Below are 13,129 nucleotides of genomic sequence, written 5' to 3' on the forward strand. Positions count from 1 at the left end.
AATAGATGCGTAGATTTGACAGTCATCCAGATTGCAAACATTAGCTCCGTTCTCTCACCACGGAGGCTGTCCGATCTGCTGAGATTGTCCAGCACTTTCCTGGTTTTGATTCAAATTCCAGCATCCGCACACACAGATACACACACACATATAGACACACACACAGATACACACACACATATAGACACACACACAGATACACACACACATATAGACACACACAGATACACACACACATATAGACATACACAGATACACACATACACACACAGATACACACCCACACACATATAGACACACACACAGATACACGCCCACACACAGATACACACACACACATAGACACACACACATATAGACACACACACAGATACACACCCACACACAGATACACACACATATAGACACACACCCACACACAGATACACACACACATATAGATACACACAGATACACACCCACACACAGATACACACACACATATAGACACACACACACATATAGACACACACACAGATACACACCCACACACAGATACACACACACATATAGACACACACAGATACACACACACACAGATAGACACCCACAAAGACACGCACACAGATACACACACACATATAGACACACAGATACACATACACACCCAGGTACACACCCACACACAGATACACACACACATATAGACACACACACACAGATAGACACACACAGATGCACATATACCTATATAGCCCAGACCTCACATAATACTTGCACAGTGTGCATACAATGGTTAACCCGAGACCTGTGTACTGCACTTCACACAGAAATAATTGCATTCATACAGAGTTTTAATAACTCTGGGATCAAGCCAAAATATGGACTGCGTTTGAAGAGAGCAGTGATTGTTATTGTGGACAAAACAAACGCCAGTTAAATAGCACGGAGTCAAGTCGCAGTGAGTGAGATGACTGGGCAGCTAATAGTTTAGTTTATTTCTCGCCGTCTTGTTTGGGGCTGTGAGCCAAGGCATGGGGATGTGTGTGGGTGGGGAGAACACCTGGGGCCTTCCCTCAGCATCGCACTTGGAGGGTGAGAGGTGGGAGAAGAGTGTTGCTGCTGGCCCCTCACAACAGTCTGCTCCCTCGCTGCCTCTCGCCTTCTCTCTCAGCTGAGAGTGTTTTGTGTGATGTGGAGCCAGGCGGAGTCCCCCTCCTGGGCTGCTCACACGCACAGGGAGCTCACTCACACACATTCGCTCTCCGGCTACGTTTTTTGGCAGCTTCCCAATAACAGTCGCTGGGATCGCTTCCTTTAAGCTGCTGCCTTCAGTCCCTGCCTCACACACACTGCTCTCAGACTCACTGCGGGGAGAGCCTGAGGGTGGGGACGATGCAAGAGAATCGTCCCGCTCTGTAACCCGGGGACCCATCCCCTTCGTTCCTGCGAGTTCCGTTCGGATTTATTCGCTGGGGTTTTCTATATATTTTTTGCTTCGCCGGATGAATCTTTCCGAGTTGCTGGAAGTTTTTTGACGCGAGGGATGGTGCACCTGCTGGGGATTCTCCTGCTGATCCTGCCAAGTTCTCAAGGTGGGAAGCACAGACACACACAGATAGAGACCCACATATAGACACACATAGACACACACACACAGACACACATAGACACACACAGATACACACACACAGATAGACACCCACACATAGACACACTCACACAGACACACATAGACACACACAGATACACACACACAGATAGACACCCACATATAGACACACACATAGACACACAGACACACACACATAGACACACACATACAGATAGACACCCACAGATAGACACACACAGACAGACACACAGGTAGATGAAAACACACAGATAGACCAACACACAAAAACATACTCACACACACAATTACACATTCACAGACAGACACACATACACAGATACACATGCACAGTTACACATTCACAGATAGACACACATACCCATATACACACTCAGATAGACACAAACACACAGGTAGACACACAGACAGGCAAACACACAGCTAGACAAATACATACACAGATGCACACTCACAGACAGGCAAACACAAAGATAGGCGAATGCACAGACAAACAAACACACAGAGATACACTCTCACAGATATACAAACACCCACACAGATTTACACACTTACAGATAGACAAGCACACACACAAATAACACACACATTGATACGCACACATACACATGCACAAACATATTTTGAAAGGGTGGCCAATAAGCAGACAGTTTGTCAGGTCACATCCTTAAAAAAAACGTTTATTTCAATCCGTTTGTCCATTTGCATGTGCATCCATCAGGTTTTACTCAAGATGTGTGGTTAGTGCGTTAGTTCAGGTCTCAGGGAATGATGGAGAAAGCAATGGTAGGTGCAACTGCCTTTGTGGGTTTGTGTGGATCCGAACTGTAGCTTTCATTACCTGTTGGATAGTCCACTTCGTTTGGTTAATCAAACAAACTGTGGGACAAATTAAAAATGCAGTTCCTTAAGGGTATACTGCTTCATCGCAAACAGAATCTCCAAGGAAACTTAAAGCATCCAAACAAAACGTGACTGAAGGGATTGATAATGCATCCCAGTCCTCGTGGTGCCCACGGAAGGCCGAGGCGGTGCTCCCGCTGTGTGTGTGTGTGCCAGAGAAGGAGGGAAAATTGTCCCGCATATAGAACCAGAACTCAACCACAAACCACATCCATTGTTTCTACATCAGGAGCTGGGTGAAGGGACCATCTGGATTTGGGTCCAGCAACCATTGCCTTTTATTGCCAGGGGGTTGGATGGAAAAGTAGAGAGGTTTTGTTCATAGAATTTATTGTGCAGAAGGAGGCCATTCGGCCCATCAAGTCTGCACCGGCTGTTTGAAAGTGCACCCTACCAAAGCCCACACCTCCACCCTATCTCCATAACCCAGTAACCCCACCCAACACTAAGAGAACTTTTGGACACTAAGGGGCAATTTATCATGGCCAATCCACCTAACCTGCACATCTTTGGACTGTGGGAGGAAACCGGAGCGCCCGGAGGAAACCCACGCACACAGGGGGAGAACGTGCAGACTCCGCACAGACAGTGACCCAAGCCGGGAATCGAACCTGGGACCTTGGAGCTGTGAAGCAATTGTGCTAACCATCATGCTACCGTGCTGCCCAAAGATCACACAGAGAACAGTACAGTACTGCTGACAGTTCTGCTCGCCATGTTATGCACAGAAAGGTATAGAGGCATTGGAGGGGGTGCAAAGAATGAGTTACAATTATGACACAGGGAGGCAGGGAGTTCACCCGTCAGAAAACAAGCAGACCGGGTGTCTTTTCTCTTGAAAGGGTGACCTAATAGTGCTCTTTAAAACTCTGAAAGGTTGTGGTAGCGAGGAAGCAGAGGGAATGTTTCCTCTTGTAGGGAAGTGCGTAACTAGAGACATCAATATAAGATTGCTTTTAACCAAGATTTCCAATAGGGAATTCAGAAAAAAAACAACTCTCTTTACCCAGAGAGTGGTGAGAATGTGGAACTGAATACCTCAGGGAGTTTTTTTATTCTTGCATGGGCTGTGGGTGTCAACAACTGGGCCAGCATTTGTTGCCCATCCCTTATTGTCCTTGAACTGAGTGACTTGCTTGGACATTTCAGTGTCAACCATATTGCTGGGGTTTTGGAGTCACATGTAGGCCAGACCAGGTATGGACAGCAGACGTTCCTTCCTAAAAGGGCATTCATGAACCAGACGGGTTTTTGCAACGATCAATGATGGTTGCCACGACCTCCGCAACTGAGACTAGATTTGGTTCAATTCATTGAATTTACATTCAGTCAGTTGCTGGGGTGTGGGATTTGAACCCACATCCCCGGAGCACGCGCCTGGGCCTCAGGATTGCTAGTCCAGTGCTAGTGGTTGAGGAGAATAGTACATGGGGAAGCTAAACTGTGTCTAGGAGAAGGGAATAGAAGGTTATGATGATAGATTTAGACATGGAAAGATGGGTGGAAGCTCAAGTGGAGCCAGCATGGGCTGGGTGGGCTGAATGGCCTGTTCTGTGCTGCATAGCTTATGTAGTCCTGTGTAAAGGTTTTCTTCTGGGTGCGGTTCGAAAACCAGGGAATGCAGTTGAAAGTCAAGATGTGTGAACATGAGGCACTAGGGGCAACATTTACTTCAGGCAGGTAGAGGTGGTTTCTCCTTCCTTGAGTGTGGAAGACTGAAGGATGGTCTGATTGAGCTGTTTGAAGGGCTCCGTAAGCTCAAGAGGAAATATTTCCTCTGGTAGGACTATCGGCAAGCATTTGATCACACAAGGAGTGCTGCCAATCTGGAGCTCAATCCCCCAAACAATAGTGGATGCCATGGGACAACTGGAATTCCTGCACTATGCCCGAGAGATTTCAATTGTTGGGCTGGGGAATCAAGGTATATAGAATTGTAGTGCAGATGTATCATGATCCAGCTGAATGGTGGAGGAAGCTGAAAGGGCAAGTGGACACCTCTTGCCCCCTGAAATAGTGGAACAGATTCCCAGAGGACTTTGGGGGTGGGGGTGCGTGGTGGAGTGGCACAGTGAAGACCATTAGAAGATTTAACATGGGGTCAATTCTTGTCGGAAGTGGTGTCGCAGGGTGAATAGTTCACATTAAGGGCTTGGTTGGGGGTTTGCTGGAGGTGTATCCAGATGGAGTTTTACCACTGTGACGCTGGTGGGTAGGTTTGGAGTTAAGGGTACATTGAGTTGGGCTGCCACACCTTCCTCTTTTTCTTATTGTTCATGCTTGGTGTGTAGGCGTCACTGGCAAGGCTGGTACTGACTGTCCACATCTAGTTGCCTTTGAGAAGGGCTTCCTCCAACTGCTGAGGTCCATGTGGTGAAGTTGCTCCCACAAAGCTGTTAGCTAGGCACCTCCAGAGTCTCGACCCAGCATGATTACGTGGGAAAGCCTTGGAGGGTAAGTTAGGGGTTATGCTGTTCTCATGCATAAATTGCCTTCTTCCTTCGAGATAGAGCAGGCTGTTGGTTTGAGAGGTGTGGTCGAGGAGCCTTTGTGTCTTCTGCGCATGGTGTGCGCTGCTGCAGTGTTGTGTCGGTGATGGAAGGAGCGGATGTATGAAGTGGTGGATGGGGTGTCAAACAAGTGGGAAGCTTTGTCCTGGATGGTGCTTTGCTTCTTGAGGGTAGTTGCAGCTGCTGTGGTTGTTTAGCTGCATTGGGCTTACTTGACAAGAATGAGATCATGGGCGGACTGCCTTGTGACTATTGATAAATGACAGTAAAATCTCCCTGTAAATTGAGAGAGGTGGATACTCAGCAAGACCTTGGTGTCCTCATGCATTAGTCACTGAAAGTAAGTAGGTACAGCAGACAGTGAAGAAGGCAAATGATATGTTGGCCTTCATAGCGAGAGGATTTGAGTATTGCAATAGGGATGTTTTACTGCAATTGCATGGGCATTGGTGAGGCCACACCTGGAGTATTGTGTCCAGTTTTGGTGTCCTTATCTGAGGAAGGATGTTCTTGATATGGGGGGAGTGCAGCAAAGGTTTACCAGGTTGATTCCTGGGATGGCGTGACTGTCATATGAGGAGAGATTAATTGGTTAGGATTTTAATCAATGGAGCTTAGAAGAGTGAGAGGGGATCTCATAGAAACCTATAAAATTCGAACTGGATTAGACAGGGTAGATTCAGAACGAATGTTCTCGATGGTGGGGGAGTCCAGAACAAGGGGTAATAGTTTGAGGATGAGGGATAAACCTTATAGGTCTGAGGTAAAGAGAAATTTCTTCACCCAGGGAGTGGTGAATCTGTGGAATTCGTGACCACAGAAAGTAGTTGAGGCCAAAATGTTGTGTAATTTCAAGAAGGAATTGGATATAGCTCTTGGGGCAAAAGGGATCAAGGGGGGAAGGCGGGATCAGAGTATTGAACTTGGTGATCAGCCACGATCGTAATGAATAGGCTCGAAGGGCCGAATGGCCTGCTCCTGTTTCTTTTTTCAATGTATGAATGTGCTGTGGATAGAAAGTGGGGGTGGGGGGGGGGGGGGGGGGGGTGGGAGGGAGAACACTTGTATTCAAAGTGAGTTGTCGGCCTCAGATTTACTGGATGTAATTGGAATTGTAGGTCAGAGTCACATCAGCTGCCACAGTATAATGGGCCATTCTTTAGCAATCTGCGGGTTTTTGTTTGGGATTAGGCGTGCAGGATGAGGAGTGTTTTTACTCACTTCCTCTCCTTGTTCTTATGTTGCTCGGTGAATTAAGTCACATATCCTCTACTACATCAATCCTAAAAAAAAAACACTGAGCAGGACAGTTTTGGTCCTGGAAATCTAATCAGGAAGATTTCGATGAATAACACTTTTTTTTTTTGACCTCCCCCCTGTGAGAGTAGAGATTATTTTCAGTCGCGGTGCCACATTGAAAACGTCAGGACATTGAAAGGGAGTAAAAGGAAGCATTGACTGCGTGGATTGCCGAAAACTGGGTGTGTGCAGAGGGTGTCCAGCACTTACTGGAAGGGGCAGAAGCTAAAGAAAAAGATGTGCACCCCCTTCTCCACTCTCTTGAAAAAATGAAAATCGCTTATTGTCACAAGTAGGCACAAGGGGCAGCACGGTAGCACAGTGGTTAGCACAATTGCTTCGCAGCTCCAGGGTCCCAGGTTCGATTCCCGGCTTGGGTCACTGTCTGTGCGGAGTCTGCACGATCTCCCCGTGTGTGCGTGGGTTTCCTCCGGGTGCTCCGGTTTCCTCCCACAGTCCAAAGCCGTGCAGGTTAGGTGGAATGGCCATGATAAATTGCCCTGAATGTCCAAAATTGCCCTTAGTGTTGGGTGGGGTTACTGGGTTATGGGGGTGTGGGCTTGGGTAGGGTGCTCTTTCCAAGAGCCGGTGCAGACTCGATGGGCCGAATGGCCTCCTTCTGCACTGTAAATTCTATGAAATGAAGTTACTGTGAAAAGCCCCTAGTCGCCACATTACAGCGCCTGTTCGGGGAGACTGGTACGGGAATTGAACCGTGCTGCTGGCCTGCTTTCAAAGCCAGCTATTTAGCCCTGTGCTAAACCAGCCCCCTTGCCTCACCTTTGGTGTCCATGCCCTCCATCATCACACCCCATTCTCCGGAATTACCTCCCTAAAGCCTTCAGGCCTCTCTGTCTTCATTACATTAAAACCCTCCACAGAACCGACTCTTTAACCCCACCCTCTCCTATATTAGTTTCTTCTGGCACCCTGGCCTTTTTTAACATCGCCCTGAAAGCTCTTTTCTGTGTTGAAGACCCAAATAAATGGACATTGTTGTTGTCTCAGTGGAGGAATTAAAAACGTTTATTCCATTACCTAAAGAGAAGAGAGATGAACTGGTGAACAGACAGAGAGAGTCAGACAGAAAGAGAGAGACAGATAGACAGAGATGGAGGGCAGGTTGGGTCTTCCCGTCCCACCAAAGGTGAGCCCTCGTGCCGGGTCCCTCGGTGACCGGAAGGAGGGGGCACAAAATCTCATAGAGACAGAGACAGGGACACAGGCCGAGGGATGAATGGATGGATGAATGGATGGATGGATGGAAAGAATGGAATCACTACAGTGCAGAAGGAGGCCATTCGACCCATCAAATCTGAGAGCGAAAGAAAGAATGAGTAATAAGGGGATCAGGGGTTATGGGAAGAAGGCAGGAGAATGGGGATAAGAACATAAGAACATAAGAACTAGGAACAGGAGTAGGCCATCTGGCCCCTCGAGCCTGCTCCGCCATTCAATGAGATCATGCCTGATCTTTGTGGACTCAGCTCCACTCTCCGGCCCATACACCATATCCCTGAATCCCTTTATTCTTTAGAAAGGCATCTATCTTTTTCTTAAAAACGTTTAAAGAAGGAGCCTCAACTGCTTCACTGGGCAAGGAATTCCAGAGATTCACAACCCTTTGGGTGAAGAAGTTCCTCCTACACTCCGTCCTAAATCTACCTCCCCTTATTTTGAGGCTATGCCCCCTAGTTCTGCTTTCCCCGACCAGTGGAAACAACCTGCCCGCATCTATCCTATCTATTCCCTTCATAATTTTATATGTCTCAATAAGATCCCCCCGCATCCTTCTAAACTCCAATGAGTACAGTCCCAGTCTACTCAACCTCTCGTCATAATCTAATCCCCTCAACTCTGGGATCAACCTAGTGAATCTCCTCTGCGCTCCCTCCAGTGCCAATATGTCCTTTCTCAGGTAAAGAGACCAAAACTAAACACAATACTCCAGACGCGGCCTCACCAACACCCTATACAATTGCAGCATAACCTCACTAGCCTTGAACTTCATCCCTCTAGCAACGAAAGACAGAACTCGATTAGCCTTCTTAACCACCTGTTGCACCTGCACACCAACGTTTTGCGACTCGTGCACCAGCACGATGAGAAAATATCAGCCATGATTGAATGGCGGAGCAGACTCGATGGGCCGAGTGGCCTAATTCTGCTCCTATGTCTTATGGTCTTAAAGAAAGAAAGAAAAAGCAGAATCACTGCAGTGCAGAAGGGGGTCATTCGGCCCATCGAGTCTGAGAAAGAAAGAAAGAAAAAGAAAGATAAAATACTGCAAATGCTGGAAATCTGAAATAAAATCAAAAATGCTGGAAATACTCAGCAGGTCCAGCAGCATCTGTGCAGAGAATCAGTCAGACTTTTTCAGGTAAATAGTGATCCTTCATCAGAATTGAGCAAAAATATAAATGTAATAGTTTCAAGCAAGTGAAAGGGTCTGTGATGGGTTGAGGGCAGAGAGATTAAATGAAAATCGCTTATTGTCACGAGTAGGCTTCAATGAAGTTACTGTGAAAAGCCCCAAGTCGCCACATTCCGGCACCTGTTCGGGGAGACTGGTACGAGAATTGAACCGTGCTGCTGGCCTGCCTTGGTCTGCTTTAAAAACCAGCGATTTAGCCCAGTGTGCTAAACTAGCCCAGCAAACACCAGAAGTATCCAAATGAGTTGTGAATAGTTGGAAAGCAGTCACTCAAATGCAAAGTAATCTTCAAGAAGGTGGCTCATCAGATCCTTCTCAAGGGCAGTCAGGGATAGGAAATAAATGCTGAATGTAAGGGCGGACGGATGGATGGATGACGTATACAGTTAGCAGAGAAGAAGCAAGCACAAGGTGGGAGGAAGATAGGAATTCTGGGTTACAGTGGGATGGGGACACGAGGGTTGCACAGTTTGATGGTGAATGGTGAATATGAGAGCTTTCCGAGAGAGAGATAAAAGAATGGAAATAAGATGGATGAGAGGAAAGAAAAAAAATGAGGACTGAAAGTAAGCTGGACTACAGAAGAAAGATTTGAGGGAACATCAAAATGCTGATAGATGAAGGACAGAGAGTAGGTGACAGTTTGCATAAAGTTGCATAGCAATGTAACAGCTAACTGATATGCCATCAATCAAGACGGAGAACGCAGAGTGAATTAACTATGGCTTTAATTGACTTACAGAACAGAACTGGCAGAACAGAACTGGGGCAGAACTTGCCCCAGAATGAGGCAGTGTGAAAGGCCGGCAGCTTATATACCCGGGCCCTAGGGGGAGAAGCCACGGGCAGAGCCAAAACCATACAACATGTAATATAGTGGCAATACTGGTCAACACGTAATACTGTGGCAGCACAATACAACACAGTGGTTTCACCACACTAACAAACAATGTCAATCGGGGAGATGGTAGTACAGTGGTACTGTCACTGGACTATCAGGTCCAAGACCCAGGCTAGTGCTCTGGGGACCTGGGTTCAAATCCCATTTTTAAATTCAATTAATATCCTGGAATATGGTGCTCGTCTCAGCAATGGTGACCGCTTGTTATAACAGCCCATCTGGTTCACTCATGCCACTTTAGGGAAGGAAATTTTCCATTCTCAACCTGGTCAGGCCTACATTTGACTCCCGATCCACAGTGACTCTTAACTGCCCGCCGAAATGGCCGAGCAAGCAACTCGGCCCAAGGGTACATCGGGATGGGCAGCAAATGCACTCTGAGCAACGCCCTTGCTGTACAATCCCGGTGCTACTAGCCCTTCTTCTGATACTGGTTCTTTGCTCTGAATGCCTGGTTGTTGGACATTTGCCAGCCTGAGTCGGTCCCAAGCCTGAGGCCCAACTCTTGACTTCTTGTCCCAAGTCTGGCCCCCTGTCTCTTTCCCACGCTCAGAGCAGACACTGGTATTTCCCATTCAACTAACCCAGCACAGAAAGAATGGCAAATCTCCCCCCATCAACCCACAGTAACTGTCCCATATACTGTCGTGGGGATGGGAAACTGCGCTGAGAATTAAAGTCAAATATTAGATTAAATCAGCCTGGATGCGCAGAAGTAATGAACAAGCTGAATTTTCATATGTATTTTATTTTGATTCCATGTCTCGTAGAAGCAGGCAGACAATGACAGAATTGTGAGACGCCACAGCAACAAATAAAACTATAGAGCTCAAGCCCTGTATTGTACAGGGAGCACAGAGAGTGTATTACATACAGGAACTGGCAGAGTCTGTACTTGTATTTGGAGCGCTGTATCGTACAGGGACACATTGAATGTATTACATACAGGAACTGGCAGAGGTCTACTGTGCTGTGCTGAGAAAGAAAGGCAAACATTAGATTAAATTATCCTGTGTGTGCAAAAGTAATGAACAAGCTGACTTTTTAAATCAATATTTTATTTTGATTCTATGTCTTGTAGAAGCAGGCAGACAATGACAGAATTGTGAGACTCCACAGAAACATATGAAACTATGGAGCTCGAGCCCTGTGTTGTGCAGGAACAGAGTGTGTATTATATACAGGAGCTGGGAGAGTCTGTACTTGTATACTGAGCGCCGTGTTATACAGGGATCACAGAGTGTATATTATGTATAGAACTGGCAGAGTCTGCACTTGTATACTGGGCCCTGTATTGTACAGGTAGCACAGAGAGTGTGCTACATACAGGAACTGGCAGAGTGTGTATTTGCATACTGAGCCCTGTATTGTACAGAGAATACAGAGTGTGTATTATATACAGGAACTGGCAGAGTGTGTACTTGCATACTGAGCCCTGTATTGTACTGGGAATACAGAGTGTATTATATACAGGAACTGGCAGAGTCTGTACTGTATACTGAGCCCTGTATTGTACAGGGAATACAGAGTGTGTATTATATACAGGAACTGGCAGAGTCTGTACTTGTATACTGAGCGCTGTGTTATACAGGGATCACAGAGTGTGTATTATATACAGGAACTGGCAAAATCTGTACTTGTATACAGAGTGTGTATTATGCATAGGAACTGGCAGAATCTGTACCTGTATACTGAGCCCTGTATTGTACAGGGAATACAGAGTGTGTATTATATGCAGGAACTGGCAGAGTCTGCACTTGTATACTGAGCGCTGTATCGTACAGGGATCACAGAGTGTGTATTATATACAGGAACTGGCAGAGTGTGTACTTGTATACTGAGCCCTGTATTGTACAGGGAATAGAGAGTGTGTATTATATACAGGAACTGGCAGAGTCTGCACTTGTATACTGAGCGCTGTAGCGTACAGGGATCACACAGTGTGTATTATATACAGCAACTGGCAGAGTCTGTACTGTATACTGAGCCCTGTATTGTACAGGGAATACAGAGTGTGTATTATATACAGGAACTGGCAGAGTGTGTACTTGTATACTGAGCCCTGTATGGTACAGGGAATACAGAGTGTGTATTATATACAGGAACTGGCAGAGTCTGTACTGTATACTGAGCCCTGTATTGTACAGGGAATACAGAGTGTGTATTATATACAGGAACTGGCAGAGTCTGTACTTGTATACTGAGCCCTGTATTGTGCAGGGAATACAGAGTGTGTATTATATACAGGAACTGGCAGAGTGTGTACTTGTATACTGAGCCCTGTATGGTACAGGGAATACAGAGTGTGTATTATATACAGGAACTGGCAGAGTCTGTACTGTATACTGAGCCCTGTATTGTACAGGGAATACAGAGTGTGTATTATATACAGGAACTGGCAGAGTCTGTACTTGTATACTGAGCACTGTGTTATACAGGGATCACAGAGTGTATATTATATACAGGAACTGGCAGAGTGTGTACTTGTATACTGAACCCTGTATGGTACAGGGAATACAGAGTGTGTATTATATACAGGAACTGGCAGAGTCTGTACTGTATACTGAGCCCTGTATTGTACAGGGAATACAGAGTGTGTATTATATACAGGAACTGGCAGAGTCTGTACTTGTATACTGAGCACTGTGTTATACAGGGATCACAGAGTGTGTATTATATACAGGAACTGGCAGAGTGTGTACTTGTATACTGAACCCTGTATGGTACAGGGAATACAGAGTGTGTATTATATACAGGAACTGGCAGAGTCTGTACTGTATACTGAGCCCTGTATTGTACAGGGAATACAGAGTGTGTATTATATACAGGAACTGGCAGAGTCTGTACTTGTATACTGAGCACTGTGTTATACAGGGATCACAGAGTGTGTATTATATACAGGAACTGGCAGAGTCTGTACTTGTATACTGAGCGCTGTGTCGTACAGGGATCACAGAGTGTGTATTATATACAGGAACTGGCAGAGTCTGTACTTGTATACTGAGCGCTGTGTCGTACAGGGATCACAGAGTGTGTATTATATACAGGAACTGGCAAAATCTGTACTTGTATACAGAGTGTGTATTATGCATAGGAACAGGCATAATCTGTTCCTGTATACTGAGCCCTGTATTGTACAGGGATCACAGAGTGTGTATTATATACAGGAACTGGCAGAGTCTGTACTTGTATACTGAGCGCTGTGTCGTACAGGGATCACACAGTGTGTAATATATACAGCAACTGGCAGAGTCTGTGCTTGTATACTGAGCCCTGTATTGTACAGGGAATACAGAGTGTGTATTATATACAGGAACTGGCAGAGTGTGTACTTGTATACTGAGCCCTGTATTGTACAGGGATCACAGAGTGTGTATTATATACAGGAACTGGCAGAGTGTGTACTTGTATACTGAGCCCTGTATTGTACAGGGAATAGAGAGTGTGTATTATATACAGCAACTGGCAGA

At 46.1% G+C, this 13,129-nt stretch overlaps 1 protein-coding gene across 1 annotated transcript in view; it reads left to right on the forward strand.

Annotated features, from left to right (window-relative positions):
• Nucleotides 1-1,194: 1,194 nt before the first annotated feature.
• LOC140390348 (uncharacterized) overlaps nt 1,195-13,129 on the forward strand; it is a 222,817-nt gene continuing 210,882 nt past the window's right edge. Inside the window, exon 1 of the mRNA XM_072475420.1 lies at nt 1,195-1,574. Coding sequence (XP_072331521.1) covers nt 1,526-1,574 — 49 coding nt within the window. The 5' untranslated portion in view covers nt 1,195-1,525. The remainder of the gene's footprint in view (nt 1,575-13,129) is intronic.

Source organism: Scyliorhinus torazame, chromosome 14, assembly GCF_047496885.1.
Source record: "Scyliorhinus torazame isolate Kashiwa2021f chromosome 14, sScyTor2.1, whole genome shotgun sequence".
Taxonomy (NCBI): domain Eukaryota; kingdom Metazoa; phylum Chordata; class Chondrichthyes; order Carcharhiniformes; family Scyliorhinidae; genus Scyliorhinus; species Scyliorhinus torazame.